Source organism: Onychostoma macrolepis, chromosome 03, assembly GCF_012432095.1.
Source record: "Onychostoma macrolepis isolate SWU-2019 chromosome 03, ASM1243209v1, whole genome shotgun sequence".
NCBI lineage: Eukaryota > Metazoa > Chordata > Actinopteri > Cypriniformes > Cyprinidae > Onychostoma > Onychostoma macrolepis.
Genome location: NC_081157.1, coordinates 49,189,838 through 49,206,581, shown reverse-complemented (window position 1 = coordinate 49,206,581; position 16,744 = coordinate 49,189,838). Strand labels below are relative to the sequence as shown.

At 36.3% G+C, this 16,744-nt stretch overlaps 1 protein-coding gene across 2 annotated transcripts; it reads right to left on the bottom strand.

Moving 5' to 3' along the window:
• Positions 1–8,794: 8,794 nt before the first annotated feature.
• On the bottom strand, positions 8,795–16,368 carry LOC131537115 (uncharacterized). Of its 2 annotated transcripts, XM_058770393.1 has the most exons (14): positions 16,263–16,368; positions 14,645–15,149; positions 14,524–14,556; positions 12,818–12,998; positions 12,191–12,370; positions 12,013–12,105; positions 11,769–11,828; positions 11,189–11,257; positions 11,026–11,118; positions 10,883–10,927; positions 10,723–10,800; positions 10,571–10,633; positions 10,279–10,329; positions 8,795–10,189 (listed from the first exon to the last, which is right to left on the bottom strand). In XM_058770393.1, exons 5-14 carry the CDS (start codon positions 12,288–12,290, stop codon positions 10,026–10,028), a joined length of 816 nt encoding a protein of 271 aa, XP_058626376.1. In that variant the 5' UTR covers positions 12,291–12,370; positions 12,818–12,998; positions 14,524–14,556; positions 14,645–15,149; positions 16,263–16,368; the 3' UTR covers positions 8,795–10,025. The 2 variants fall into 2 exon arrangements, with proteins under 2 accessions (XP_058626376.1, XP_058626377.1); XM_058770394.1 differs by lacking the exons at positions 14,524–14,556; positions 14,645–15,149; positions 16,263–16,368 and adding an exon at positions 13,084–13,291.
• Positions 16,369–16,744: the final 376 nt, after the last annotated feature.

The following is a 16,744-nucleotide window of genomic DNA, read 5'->3' as shown; positions in this document are numbered from 1 at the left end:
ACAAGTTGTTAACTTAAAATTCTGAGAAATGTCGTCAAAGCATAAGAAAACTGAAAAATTGAATACTGAAGAAGCGGGAGCCCGCTGTCGGGCATTCATTGCCCAAATTCATCACTATCAAGTGAAAGAACGAATTTTGCACCTGGCAAGATCGAAACCTCTGCAACACGATAGGAAAATGATACGTTGCGTATTTTTCCAGATCTCGCCGCTGACATCTTGAAACAGAGACAGAAGTTCGACAACATACGAAAGAAATGCTGGGAGCATGAAGTGAGATGCGGTTTTCGTTTTCCTTCCAAGTTCATTGTGACCGTGAAAGATAAAGAAACGAAGACCTTTGACTCTCCCGAGGTTGCTGAAGCATATGAGGTGCGGTGGAGAACTGGCGAAATGTTGAAATTGCTGCGTTGGACAACGAAGTCAGAAAAGACTTGTGTGTCTATAATTTTGATATATTGGGAAGACTGCAAGGTATCATTTTTGTTGTATTTTCTGAGATGAGTGGGGGGCTAAACTAATGGAAGAATGTCAGGTGGCATCGATGGTGAGTTGAAAGATGTAAATGTTATTTATGGAAAGGGGGAAGAGGGAGGGAGCAGGTGTCTGTGCCGATTCTCAATAGTACATTCCAAAACCGGGGCGGGACAAGCTGCAGATGTCTTCCTATCGTCCAATCTCTCTCATTTCCACTGAATCAAAGATTATAACTAAAATTCTTGCAAATAGACTGAAAAAGTACATCTGTTCTACAAACCCGATTCCAAAAAAGTTGGGACACTGTACAAATTGTGAATAAAAAAGGAATGCAATAATTTACAAATCTCATAAACTTATATTTTATTCACAATAGAATATAGATAACATATCAAATGTTGAAAGAGAGACATTTTGAAATGTCATGCCAAATATTGGCTCATTTTGGATTTCATGAGAGCTACACATTCCAAAAAAGTTGGGACAGGTAGCAATAAGAGGCCGGAAAAGTTAAATGTACATATAAGGAACAGCTGGAGGACCAATTTGCAACTTATTAGGTCAATTGGCAACATGATTGGGTATAAAAAGAGCCTCTCAGAGTGGCAGTGTCTCTCAGAAGTCAAGATGGGAAGAGGGTCACCAATTCCCCCAATGCTGCTGCGAAAAATAGTGGAGCAATATCAGAAAGGAGTTTCTCAGAGAAAAATTGCAAAGAGTTTGAAGTTATCATCATCTACAGTGCATAATATCATCCAAAGATTCAGAGAATCTGGAACAATCTCTGTGCGTAAGGGTCAAGGCCGGAAAACTATACTGGATGCCCGTGATCTTCGGGCCCTTAGACGGCACTGCATCACATACAGGAATGCTACAGTAATGGAAATCACAACATGGGCTCAGGAATACTTCCAGAAAACATTGTCTGTGAACACAATCCACCGTGCCATTCGCCATTGCCGACTAAAACTCTATAGGTCAAAAAAGAAGCCATATCTAAACATGATCCAGAAGCGCAGGCGTTTTCTCTGGGCCAAGGCTCATTTAAAATGGACTGTGGCAAAGTGGAAAACTGTTCTGTGGTCAGACGAATCAAAATTTGAAGTTCTTTTTGGAAAACTGGGACTCCATGTCATACGGACTAAAGAGGACAAGGACAACCCAGGTTGTTATCAGCGCTTAGTTCAGAATCCTGCATCTCTGATGGTATGGGGTTGCATGAGTGCGTGTGGCATGAGCAGCTTACACATCTGGAAAGGCACCATCAATGCTGAAAAGGTATATCCAAGTTCTAGAACAACATATGCTCCCATCCAGACGTCGTCTCTTTCAGGGAAGACCTTGCATTTTCCAACATGACAATGCCAGACCATATACTGCATCAATTACAACATCATGGCTGCGTAGAAGAAGGATCTGGGTACTGAAATGGCCAGCCTGCAGTCCAGATCTTTCACCCATAGAAAACATTTGGCACATCATAAAGAGGAAGATGCGACAAAGACCTAAGACAGTTGAGCAACTAGAAGCCTGTATTAGACAAGAATGGGACAACATTCCTTGAACTTGAGCAACTTGACTCCTCAGTCCCCAGACGTTTGCAGACTGTTATAAAAAGAAGAGGGGATGCCACACAGTGGTAAACATGGCCTTGTCCCAACTTTTTTGAGATGTGTTGATGCCATGAAATTTAAAATCAACTTATTTTTCCCTTAAAATGATACATTTTCTCAGTTTAAACATTTGATATGTCATCTATGTTGTATTCTGAATAAAATATTGAAATTTGAAACTTCCACATCATTGCATTCTGTTTTTATTCACAATTTGTACAGTGTCCCAACTTTTTTGGAATTGGGTTTGTATAATTTATCAGGACCAGACCGGTTTTACACCAAAGAGACATATATATTTTAATTTGAGATGGCTGTTTAACATAATTTATAACAAGAAAAAAATAAAGACGTGTTATTTCATCAACGAGCCTTCGACCAATTAGAGTGGAAATACATGATTGCTGTTCTAAAGAAATTTGGATTTGGTTCAGAATTTATTAAATGGATCGAAATAATCTGTGCACATCCAGTAGCTTCTGTTATTACCAGCCAAGACATTTCAAATCCATTTCAGTTATCTCAAGGTTCACGTCAGGGATGCCCTTTGTCTCCTTTTTGTGTGATATTTCAATGGAACCATTAGCAGCCAGTATCAGACAACATCCTAACATAGCACCTATAGTGATAGAGGGCAGACCCCAACACCTTTCGTTGTGTGCGGATGATATTCTCCTTTACGTTTCCAACCCTGAAATGTCTATTCCACCATTACTTGAGCTTATTGAAAAATTTGGCAGGCTTTCTGGATTCATGATAAATTAGGAAAAAAGTGAATTAATGCCAGTCTCTGATGATTTAGATAAAGAATATTTAGCCAGCACCAAATTTAAAATTGCAAATCACTCCTTTAAATATTTGAGTTTAATAATCACCAAAAAACCTGAAATTTTATTAAAATTGAATTGGAAAAAGAAAATTGACCAGCTTAAAGATGATATATTTTTTTGGAAGACACTCCCTATGTCCATGGTAGGCAGGATTAATGCTATAAAAATGGTGGTACTTCCAAGATTTTTGTATGTATTTCAATCTATTCATTTCTTTATCCCCCTTAATTATTTTAAACCTCTAGAATCTATTATAAGCAGCTTCATTTGGGACAACAAAACAGCTAGGATTAACAAGAAACATCGAAGCAAATCTAAAGATCAAGGAGGGTTTGGGCTTCCCAATTTTAAATACTACTATTGGGCAGCTAACTTAAATACTTTAGTGTGGTGGAGGAAGATTGGTTCAGTGGAGTTAGGTGACAAGCCAGAATGGTTAGAAATTGAAGAAGCTTCTTGTAATAAGACTTCACTATCAGCTCTGCTTAACAGTCCCATCAAAATTGAAGTAAAAAATATCATTGTAACATAGTTATTTCAAACCTAATTAAAGTATGGAAACAAATCAAGGTATATTTGAAAATTCCAGATTTATGTCTGGATACCCCAATCTGTAACAATCATGTTTTCCCTCCGGTGTTACACGATAAGATCTTTTTTTCAATGGAAACATATGGTATAGTAACAATACAAGATCTTTATAGGAAAGGTACATTTAGTTCCTTTGAACAACTAAAACAATACTATGCTCTTGTTCCTGCTCATTTTTTCCATTATTTGCAAGTCAGAGACTTCATTAGGAAGCACATTTCAGACTTTGAAGTTTTGAATTTAAATCCAACTTTAGAGAGTATTGTTAATGTGCACCCTGGTGCAAGTGGTACTGTGTCAAATTTTTACAAATTATTGGTAGAAAAGGTGGACAATAACACTCAGAAAATAAAACATGATTGGAAAGAGGAAATGGGTTTTAATATTCATGATAAAATGTGGGATGAGTGCTTGAGAAATGTACATACATGCTCTGTAAATGCTAGACATAATTTGATTCAGTTCAAGGTAATGCACAGGCTTCATTATTCTAAATTAAAACTTCATAACATTTATCCCACGATTTCCCCACTCTGTAATAAGTGTAAAACGTTAGAGAGCACCCTGTTTCATTCTTTATGGTCATGTATTAAAATTCAGCCATTTTGGAAATGTATATTTAAATTTCTTTCTGAAGTGTATTCTGTTGACCTGGAGCCTGAGCCTTTTATTGGACTTTAAGGTACAGAGAATGCCTTTTGTAGTAAATATCAAACACAGGCCATTTCGCTCTGCATGTTGCTTGCAATAAAACTGATCTTACAGATGTGGAAAGCAGATTATGTCCCTACTTTTGAGATGCGGGCAAGGGAACTTGGAAATGTTACATTTGGAAGAACTGAGATTTATATTAAAAGATAAGTTATCCACTTTCATCAAGATCTGGAAACCAATAAGACTGTTCTTACAGGCAGACTGAATATATTGGATTCATATCTTTTAATCAAACTGTCTGAATATACACTATTTGGATAGCTGTTGTTGCCGTCCATCAGGGTAAAAATTTTAGGTAACACTTTAGAATAGGGAACACTTATTAACTATTAACCACGACTTTTCCCTCAATAAACTCCTAATTTGCTGCTTATTAATAGTTAATAAGGTAGTTGTTAAGTTTAGGTATTGGGTAGGATTAGGGATGTAGAATAAGGTCATGTAGAATAAGGCATTAATATGTGCTTAATTACTACTAATAAATGGCTAATATTCTATTAATATGCATGCTAATTAGCAACTAGTTAAGAGACCCTAAAATAAAGTGTTACCAAATTTTATATGTTTTAATATAAAACACTGAAAATTGAGAGTTTAATCTTATCATTATACATTACTGACACTCTATCCTCCAATTTGATACTGTTAAGTGCTTTGACACAATCTGTATTGTTAAAAGCGCTATATAAATAAAGTTGACTTGACTTGACTATAAAGCTTTAATGTTCTAGGCTTCAAAGTCATGTACAGTGTTACAGCTAAAGGTGTCTGATGTTGTATTTTCCTGTATAGTACCTATTTTTGTGACATTGTGTGTGTGTTGTTTCAAGAAATTTAAAATAAAGAGATAAAAAAAAAAAAACATTCTTGTTTCCTTCGTTGGGTAATGGCTACATGCTGTTGCTTAAGGCTTTGAGATTTTCCCTGTCATTTTGTGTTGGGGGATATGGCATATGGTTTTGTCATGGGGGTTACTGCTGCTCTCCCTGCTCTTATCCATGCTAGACTGCATGGATGCGCAGGGAGTTCTTGCCCAGAACAGAACCATACCGCCAATCCAAACTGTATGCTAATTGTCAGTCATCTTTGACAATAGTGGTCCTGACAGAAATCACAGCGTAGCATCTGTTCTGGCAGGTCACGTTAGTCAAGCTTGCATCAGCTGACTCTCAGCTGATCCACGTCTACATAGGATGCGACACCCAGGGGCACCATGCACTCATGATTTTTGAGGGGGCATGTGGCGGGGGCTATATCAGTTATACGATAGCAGTATAACTGATATAGGCTTATGTTTTATTTTACTTTTTTACTTTTTATTCAAAATATTTCCAAACGTGTTAGCCTAACACTTTCCTATATCAGGAAATATCTAAATTCTCAAATATGTGTAAGTAAATGCATTTTTTAACCTTTATAGATTATGTTATTTGATGAATAAATGGTGATGGGCAAAGTAGACTGTCACAAATCCAATCCGTAGCCTTCCGTCTGCTCACCACCAGATGTCGTCTTCTCTTTACATTGACTCTCACACCACTCAGACTTTTACATGTCACTCTGGACTAGGGGTGTGCAGCGGAGCCATTATTTGTATCTGTATCTGTATCTGTTTCTGTGACAATCTCAAAATTATTTGTATCTGTATTCGGATAGATCCGGAAGTGGGCGTGGCTTAAACCAGAAGTTCGTCAAATTACATGAAAATAGCCTACCATTTTAAATGCAAATATGTTCGATTCGTAGTTTTCATTTAACAAATATGGCTTGTATAACTAAAGTATTCTTTTTTATTAAAATTATAACTTTGTAAATATTTTCTATTTAAAACTTATTATGAAAAATAACTTTATTCTTCTTATTTTCCAGTGAAACTTTGTGTACAAATTTGACAAGATTTAAATAAGAGCACTAGTAGAAAAAAAAAAGCTGAAAAAAAAATAATAATTACAAATGGAAAGAAAGTGTTCAGTAGCCTACTCATAGCAGAATGACAATAAAGCTCGCTTGAACTTTAAGTAACTTATTACTTATAAGTTATATTAATATAACTCTAGACAAAACTCTGATTTCTGTGAGACGCGCGTCGCAGCTATTGATTTGCAGTCATTTCATTCATATAGGTTATAGTTTACACTCATTCACCTTACATATCCAGGCCCATAGCCAGCTATGAGGTCCAGACCTCCGTAAATGTTTCATGTTCAAAAATAAAAAATTTGAAAACAGCACTTTCGCTGGCACTGACGGGCAGCAATCAAAGAAGGAGCGCGCGTATAGTTTATTGCTGAGGAGACCAAATTCGTTAGACAAACACCATGATCACCATGATCAAAGCAGTACCAGCCAATATTATTGCACAAATCTTAACAACCGTAGACCTCACTAATGTACTGCTGCTCCAGCAAACATGTGATTGTGTCTGCCGAATATTTTTTCTGTTATTCGGATAAATCCGTTATTCGTTTTGAAGCCATTATCCATGCCTTTCCGAATAAGGTATTTGGCTTCGGGCACATCCCTACTCTGGACTACAGTTCCCATGATCCATTGCACTGATTGCACACACACAGCTGAAGGCACTGATTACACATACACAGCTGAATCCATTCAGACAGGCTTTATAAGCCTTGGACTTCCTCTTTTAGATTGCCGAGTATTGTCTAGTGTATATCGCTCTCCCAGTGATAGCTACATTACGGAGCCCTTCCGTGGTTTCTTTGTCTGTCTAGTTTATCACCTAAGTCATTCGTTTCTTCTTCTGCCTGTGTATCTTGGATTAACCCCTTGCCTGATGTTTCGGACTCTGTTTATACCTTGCCTGGATTATTGCGCTTGTTATTGGATCACCCCTCATGTCAAGCCCTCTGGATATTGTTCGCTGATCGTGGACCTCGCTAGCCCAAGGATTACTCTTTTTCTTGCCTGTGTTATACCTGTTCGCCATTGTTTGACCCTTGCATTTTTGTGATCACGTCTTGGAATAAAGCTTGCAAATGGATCTGCACGACTCATGTCTCGTTTGCCCCGTAACAGAGACTAATATTGTAATCTATTAACTACACATAAAACAACAACTTTTTACTTAAGTACCAGATATAGCTGTCATGCCATAAAATATTTTTAATATGACTGACTTCGTATTTAATGTGAATTTAATAACAATATTGTAAGTTACTAATTATACCAAGAGCAAAGAACATTTACATTAACAAATAACATTTTCAGTCAGTCTAGCCAGAGTTCAGGCACTCTCAAAAACTCCCATTAAAATCACTGAAGCTGTTTACACTGTGAAATGAATATCTTAACTTACATTCATACGCACATCTGCAGTTTGTTGTTTCTGATGAAAGAATTCGCCAGATAATTCAGTCAGCGAGCAAGTGAACAAAACGCCGTGTTTCAGCAATGACTCATCTGACCGTCTCTGATTGGCCATTGCATTCATAAGCTCAATAGCATCGTGTGTGATTGGTTATAATGCAGCTCTGTACAAACGCTTCTGTCTCTGGCTCAGTGCCAGCCAGTGAACAGCGAACACAGATTTGAATTTAGCGGCTGATGCTGTGCCACATTGAACGATCTAATCACACCGGTATGATTGTATCAAATATAACAAATATTATTTGGCTATTTTTTGTCTTTTGGAAGCTGAATTCAAAATCCACTTAGCTCAGAAATCTGAGGGGGCACGTTTCCCCTCACTTTGAATGGGCTCTGGCGACACCTATCACAGCACTCATATATAAGGTCCTTCAGTATTATCACCAGCTTTCGCGTTGCTCAATAGCTAATTACCCTCCTCCATCCCCAACTCCTCCTCTCGTCAGCCTTCTGATTCTCCTTGAATCAGACTAATTTCAAAATGTCACATTAAATTATTGAACATAATGTTATCTGCAATACATTCATGTATACATTTATGTCCTGTTCTGTTACACTGGGGGATTATTGCTGCTCTCCTTGCTCTTATCCATGCTAGACTGCATGGATGCTCAGGGAGTTCTTGCCCAGAACAAAACCATTCAATCCAAACTGTATGATGATTGGTCACCTTTGACGATAGTGGTCCTGACAGAAATGAACTTGCTTTTAAAACATTAAAAAATAATGCTATAAAACCTTGAATAAAACACACAATGGAAATATATAAATATTAATAATAAAAGACCTCAAAACCCTTCTATGTGTTTTATTTATTGCTCTTTATTTGTCACAGAGTTTCTCCAGTATCTGTGATGATGAGTAATGATAATGAGTTGCTGTAGATGATTAAGGTGCGTGAGAGTGTGTGAGAGCTTTTGTTGAGGGCGCGGCTGCTCCGCATCATCAGAACAAAAAGCATCGTAAGCTTAAGTACATCGTAGACCCATTTAAACCAATGGAGCTACGATCAACTTAAGGTTACGATGCTTTTGGGAAACGCAGCCCAGAACGAACATCATGAACCATGATGAAGGTTTTTTTTTTCTTTCTTCTTCTTCTTATTTTTCAGTTCACTTTAGTAGCTAACGTTTCACAATGTCATGCCATAATAGTCATTCTGGCTTATACAGCATTTTCAATTTTAATTAACTACAAAATATTAATTGCAAAATATCATCCATTTTAGTTTTATTAATGTGTTTGCCAATATTATAATTCCAAGCAGCTACTGAAACAAAATTTAATAAGAGAGACAACTGTTTCGGGTATTTAAAGGTTGGTTAGTTAGTACTGAGGGCGCGGCTGCAGCTCCGCGCATCATCTGAACAAATTGATGAAACACATTAACGCGGATACATTATGATTCTGATTTGATCCCTCTTTTAAAGGTGCATTAATAACCCATCACAGTTTCTTCACGTAAAACAATTAATTTGCAAAAAATCAAAAACAAAAACAAAAAAAAAAACTAAAAAAAAAACTAAAAAACTGTAAGATGGGTATTAGTTAGTACAGTTGGTTAAACATAAGTCTTACCTGATCTGTGCGCCGTGTCTCACCAACGCCTTGAAGATTTTGAAACCGAAAGCGCAAATTTGACTGACGTCGAAACTAGCACGAACAAAGCCCGCGCACCCCAGTGTGGAGGCTGTACAAACTGTAACATATCCAACACACAAACAAGCAGAGAGACAGTGATACTGCAGTGTTTATCTGCAGTCTTTGATCAAGCAGTCACTGATAAGTGTGTGTGATGACTGAGATGAGTAGGATCTTCAGCACACGAGTGTAATCACTGTCATCACTACGTGTACTAAGTACGTCGCCTCACAAGACGCCGCCTTACATGACGCCTGATATGTACATCGTCTCCATGTACGTCGCTTCAAATTAACTTTAAAGTTTGCAATAGTAGATGTATTTGTTATAGGCTATTGCTTTTAATTATTTCCTAACAAGTGTTAATAGTGAATAATAATTATGTTCATTTCATTTTAAATAACTTTTCTTTTTTGGCTGTTACATTGTACCGCAAACAACGTTCTTGCTATTAAAGGCGTTCTTTTTTTACTAGGACGTTAGCAACATTAAATGAAGTGGAGCCACATTATCTTTTAGGAAATATACTTAGTTTCATGATATTCAAAATGTTATACAGCACATTTTGTAATATAAAAAAAATAAAGGTTTATAAGGAAATATTATTAAATATTTAATCATATTCAGGCCACGTACTACCCAGTCAACAATTTGATCTCACAATGATGTCACTATGAGCTCACAATATTCTCATAGTGTGGTCACAATGTGTGTGTCACAGTGAACTAAAAGTGTAACCACACAGCGCTCTCACTGTGTGCTCATACTATGTTCACAACATGAGGCTGGAGCACTGTTGTTGTTTAAAAAGTTCCTCATGGGCATCTTCATCTGCCCGCTTCATGAGAACAGACTTAACTTTTGCCAAGTCGTTCATGATGACAGCTTGTCTCTGTTCCAACATTTGAATTTGTTGGAGAATCTTAGTATTCAGATCTGAAAAATTGTAATAATTAGATTCTTATTTAGCCAAGGATGTTTTATTTCTGTAGAATTGCATAATGTCTAATTGATATATCACATACCAAACAATTTCTCCATGGTGACTTTGCATTTTGTTTCCTTTGGTTCCTTCCCTGTTATAAAAATTACATGCATAAGGTCAGTTAAATTGCATTTATATAAATCAATTATATTGTTTATATAATTGCTTTTTATAAATCAATTAAATAGATTTTTTCCCTAATTGTTTTATCCACAATGCACATGTAGGTGGTTCAGACTTATACTTTCATTGTGGGGACATTTGGTACAATGTAAAAAAAAAAAAATACCACACACACACTAAATCCCTTATGGAAAACAGTTATAACTCACCTGAAGAAGCAGAGCTTTTGGGATGATCATCCTCATGCATTGCCACATTTCCCTGAAGAGTATCTGTGAGACAGATCATGCAGATGACACAAAATTCTCTTATAAGTTACTTTGTGATAGGCATGTGTTGAAGGGAATATCTATTGCCTCACCTAAGAATACTGGGTTTGGCTGGCTTGAGTTGAAATAACTCTTATCAGGGATTTCAGTGTTATCATCCAGACAGTCACCTGAACAATGTGAATTTGAATGATCAAATTAGCTTAACCAGATTCAATTTAAGTAAAAAAAAAGAAAGTTTTTCATAGTCACCAGATGTTTTGACACGCGGAACTTTCTGAATAAGGGGACTCTTGACTATTTTCAAGAAAAGACATAAGACATTCAAAAACTGCAAAGACAATTATAAAGCTGATTCTGCTAAGTTCCTTAGAGAAGTTAAAACACAAGCTTACCATGGTATATGGGACTTTTGGCCAGCTGAACATTCTTTGTCTTCAGACCAACTCGCTTCATTGCATTTCTTGACTTCTTTAAATGCACATCATCTGTTTATCACATGAAAATAAGTATGATCACCTAATCTTTTGCCATAACAAACCTTCAATGTATACACACCCGGTATCCTGGTTTGCACCTCAGGAATTTCTTTAGAAGTCATGTGATGTTGTTGAAGATCATGAAATTCTGAGAGGAAGACATAGAAGTAAGTCGCTTAATGTACATCAATACATGAATGCATGGGTTTTCAAACTTGGGTCAGGGGACCCACAACAGGCCTCCAGAGGGTTGTAAGGGTCTTCAAAAAAATTCATACAAAACAGACAAAGCAGAAATATTAATATATTCAAACATTATTACAATCACATTTTTCAGTTCTTGATACATTTTTCCTGAAGTGTTTATATTTGTTTTGTATCTTTAGTATGGGATTTGTAAGGCAGTATTATTTGTAAAGCTTCTATAAAACTAATACATTTGAACTAAAAATGTTTATCTTCAGGTTTACATGTCCAACATTACTCTTAAGTGTGAATTTAAAAGTTTGTTTTTTATTACGAGAAAGGGGTCCTTAGCCAAAGGTTCATCATATATTGGGGTTGGCAATATAAAGTGTAAAAACCTCTGCATAGTAACATTATACAAACTGTAATACATGGATTTGTCTTTTGTATATGTGTGTATGTGTTTAAATCACCTGAGAAAGCAGAGCTTTTGGGATCATCCTCATCTTTTTTCGCACTTCTCTGAAGAGCATCTTTAAAGACAGATCATGCAGAAGAAAAATTCATTTTATTAAATAAAAGTTTAGTTAAAAAGTTAAAACACTCTCACACTGAACTTTCTGAATGAGTGGAATATTGACTAATGTTGAAAAGGAGAAATAAAATAATCAAAAATGGATTGAAAAAAAATATAAAAAAATATTAAAACAGGCTAACCATGGTATATAGGAGGTTTGGGCAGTGGAACATTTCTTGTCTTTAGACCAGATTGCTTAACTTCATTTCCTGACTGCTTCAAGTTCATATCATCTGTTTAGTACATATAAATAAAGAATGATCACAGAGTTATGCCTAAATTGTTTTCTGCATACCAATCCTTTCAATATATACAGACCTTCACAGGAAGATGTCTCTGAATTGATGTCACTTTCATCACAGAGCTTCTTTTTCCTTTTTCTCTTCTCAGGTAATTCCACAACTGCAGGGTCTCTCATTGAATAAGTAATTGAGTCCTCTGCTGCTGAGACCCCAGTTGTGTAATCTGAGATGTATTGATTTGCTTGATCATAGTCTCCTGTTAGTGGGAAATTTATGTATACTATGTGTATAATGGAAATTCAGTCAATTATTTATTCATCATAGAATAAATAAATATATTATGATTTATTTATTTAGAAATCTGTAAAATACTTACTTAAAACTAAACATTTCATTGTCTTATATTAGACACATAACAAACTGAAACAACTTGAATTTGTGTTCTTATAACCAGATTTCAGCCACACATTCAACTATTTTCAGAAGTCACAAATTAATAAAGCATAACATTTAACTATTAAAACCTATTTTTCTATTATGGACTGCAAGTACATAACTGTAATTGGGCATCTGAATAAAAACTAATAAATATGTTAGTTTATGGGCAGCTGTGGCACAAATGGTGGTCTAATAAATTTGTTAAGCACTTTACACATTTTCATGGTTTTCAGTTTTCAAAGATATAATTATTGCAATTTCTTACCAATAGATGGTCCAACAATCTTCACAATATCACAAACCTTCCAGTTAGGGTTTGGTGGAGAATTGTTTTTAATGTTTGAGAGTGATGATGTCCATCGACACTTCAATGTTCCATTGTCATCAAAAATCCAACTGACTGGTACGACAGATGTCTGTCCATCACAGAATAAACAAATTCGATACTGAAAGATGCACACACACACACATTAATCATAGTCTTTGGATCAAAATCAGAGTAACATGCAATAAAACAAGGCAAAAACCCACCCATTAATGACTTAAGTACAAATCAAACTGAATGCATGAATGGTATAAGCGCTACCGCATTGGATTCGTCTTTATCAATCAATGACAACGGTATCATGATTGCTTTATGTCTCAGTTGAGCTGTGTCAGCATGTAACATTTTAGTGTGATTCAGAAATCCTTTGAATATGCCAATGATTCTGGAGTCACATGGCTTAGTGTACAAAGGTTCCATTCTGCAAAAACCTCACAAAAACAGATTTTCTTGAACTTTAGGTATAAGGCAGTAGTTATCATTGGTCATTCTGTAGCATTCTTTTGTCTTTGGCGTACCAGAGTTAACATTTGATTTCTTAGAACTTGATATTGCTTGCCTCTCTGCCAATCTGTTAGCTACTTGAATCAGTGGATCACCTGAACCCCGGATAAACCTCTTGATTTGACCCATATTGTTCTCAAACTTGTACGCTGAACAATAGTGTAATGATCTGTTGTAATTTGCAACATCAGTGAGATGTAGCAAGCAATGCACATTATATGAGATGAAACTCCTGGAATACAGGCTGCTACCTTTTTCAACAAAATATGTTAACAGCTTATCTGCATAATCACGATGCTCCATTAGGTTTTCACTGTACAAGATGCGCATTCCAATACTAAGAGAAAGGAAGTGAATATACTTCTCCTTATCGAGAACATATTTCAAAATCACTGGTCCAGTATAAAGCAGAAATGTTCGGAATTCAGTTGCTTTCCAGTGCTTCAGTTCATCTAACCCCCTGGGTTTTCTATTGAATTCAGGAGGTATGTTCTGTCGTATAGCTTGATGAAAATAAGTAATGATGCTAAGCTGTACAGCTGATAATCTATGGGCCAAAGGTCCTTCTTTCCACAGCATCAACATTCGCTTAGTCACTCCTAGATCCACACAATGCATGGGATCTATTGGGAACTGTCTGATCATATCAATGTCCAGATTCAAAATAATGCTATCTGTTTTGTGATGTTCAGAATTTGTCTTCTGTCTAAATGACTCATTGGTTCTGAGATTTCCTTTATACAAAAAAAGCATTTTGCTCTCGTGAACTCCTTTTACATCACAGAAGTCACAGCCATAGCGGCCATTAAACTGAACTATTCCTTTGATGAGGGCTCGTGCTGGTGCATCACATATGATGTTTTTGAGGATAATTCTCTTCCCTTTAAAGCCTGTGTCCATCAGTTCTTGCAGCTCCTCTATAAAATCCCTCAAAAACTCCAAATCATCTGGTTTCTTTGCTCCACAATACAGAGCAACAACAAAAGGACTGCTCTTCACTTCATCAATGTTGATGACAGCACACTGAAGTGGCCACATTGTGAGGTTTTTGGACTTGAAAATGGGTAACCCATCAATATTCAAAGAAATCTCAAAGTGGTCGTATTTTGAAGTGTCTTGCTCAGACAGAGTATGCTTAATACCTTCCTTTATTCCAAAATATGTGTATTTGCCACCTATCAAAAACAAGATTTTACATTTCAGTCAAATTTCTTATTAACATTGCCAAATGAGTGCATGGACATTTTCAAAGTTAAAATGTACCTGATTTTTCAGTTATTGTCAAACTGCCAGAACGAGGTGTTTTCAACAGTGTTCTTCCATCTGCTGGAACATCAATATCATGTTCCCTCAAAATCTTAAGCAAATGAGTTAGAGAGGTCAAGGAGATGTTGAACTTCATTGCCCACTCAGACAGCTTTTTCTCTAGAGCCAAAGCTAGCTCTGTGTCACTCTCACTGGTAACATCCATGGAATCATTTAGTCTATCAATTTCATCCCATAGCACTTGATCTTGCATATTGGTTCTGGTATTCCGTTGTGATTCTGAATCATACTGTTCTTGCGAGTCTTCAATTAGATGCTGCTCCACAACATTCAGCATATTTCCTGAGTCGTCTGATGAGTAGTCTGATTCAAGTTCTCTGGAGGAGTGTTCACTATCAGAAGTGTTTTCATTTTTTTTCTGAAGAGCCAAAATTATCTTTTTTGATTTTCTACGAGCTTTTTGTTGCTGTCTTTTCAATGCCTTAATTTTTGTTTCCAAATCCTAACAGGTCAAAAGAACTTCTGTATTACTAAAACATTATATGAAACACATAATTCTTTCACAAAATAAGTTTGTTTGTTTGAGAGGAAAACCTTAGCCACTCCCACTGATTACTGTCTTTGATAATTGCTAACTAATTGTTTAAGAAGTGTTCTTTGAACAATTGTTGTGTATCCTAAAGAAGGCTGTGTAGCCTAAAGACTTGGGTAAAGTTGGTTTTATATTAGCACATTCACAACATTCACACATTTCCGCATTCCATAACTTTATAATTATATGTGCAATAAAGTTATTTTTTGCTAATTCTAATGAGCGACATCATTGTCAACCTACTACATTTTTTTCACAATCGATCAAAATGGCCAAGTATTGTTTTAATGTCATACTTACGAATGTCCGCTGAATGTCCAATGTAGTGTGGTTAACAAAGTAATTTAATGCAATAGTCTGAATGTGCCTATATAAAACCAACTTTACCCAAGTAGCCTAAAGTACTGTAAACTACACTTTTGTAGATCTACACTTTACATTTTTAATGATGTAGTGTTGCATGACTAATAATCTGATGTTTGGGTAAAGTCGCTTGTTATGTTAATAAGAGAATGAATGTCAGTTTTGGTAAATGGGAAGTGACATTGATGCTTTTAATGTAAAACAGCTACAGTTCCGCAGATAGAAGTTGTTGTTGTTGTTGTTAAAAAACGAGTCATATAGCTCGGCGAATTAAAGGCTTTTTATCTTTACTATGAGTGTCTAAGAGTAGGCCTATTTCATCTTTTTTATTTGGATATTTACCTCCAGTTATCCAAAGAGCAATGATGATTACGTTATTAGACCAGTGCAGTATTCTTGCCTACTGTTGGTTTACAATGCTAGATAATTATTGAAATATAAGTATAAATAAAATATAAGTTTGTAATGTTGTAATGATCTGACATAACAGGCCTATGCAAACTAGCTGCAGCTAGCCAACTGGTGTGATTACTGAAGCCAGGTAAAATGACTGGTGCACATGTAGCATGTGTGAGCAGTACTCAGCTAAAAAAAAAGACCAGACCACATTGCATATCTGAATTATAATATAATCTGAAAGTATGTAAATAGCCCACTCACCATTTCTGCAGTGTAACAATTCCTTGCACAACTTTTTCTTCTTCCTCTTTACATGTTTTATGGTGGTTGGAAAACCAGCTTAGATGGTGCATTTATCACCGCCAACTGGACAGGAGTGTGAAGCATTGACAATGAGCTCACGCTTTACTCACACGGTGAGGATCACATGAACTCACAATGAGCTCACATACTACTCACATGGTGAGGATCACAGTATGAGGATCACATGAACTCACAATGAGCTCACATACTACTCACATGGTGAGGATCACAGTATGACGATCACATGAACTCACAATGAGCTCACATACTACTCACACGGTGAGGATCACAGTATGAGGATCACATGAACTCACAATGAGCTCACGCTTTACTCACATGGTGAGGATCACAGTATGAGGATCACATGAACTCACAATGAGCTCACATACTACTCACATGGTGAGGATCACAGTATGAGGATCACATGAACTCACAATGAG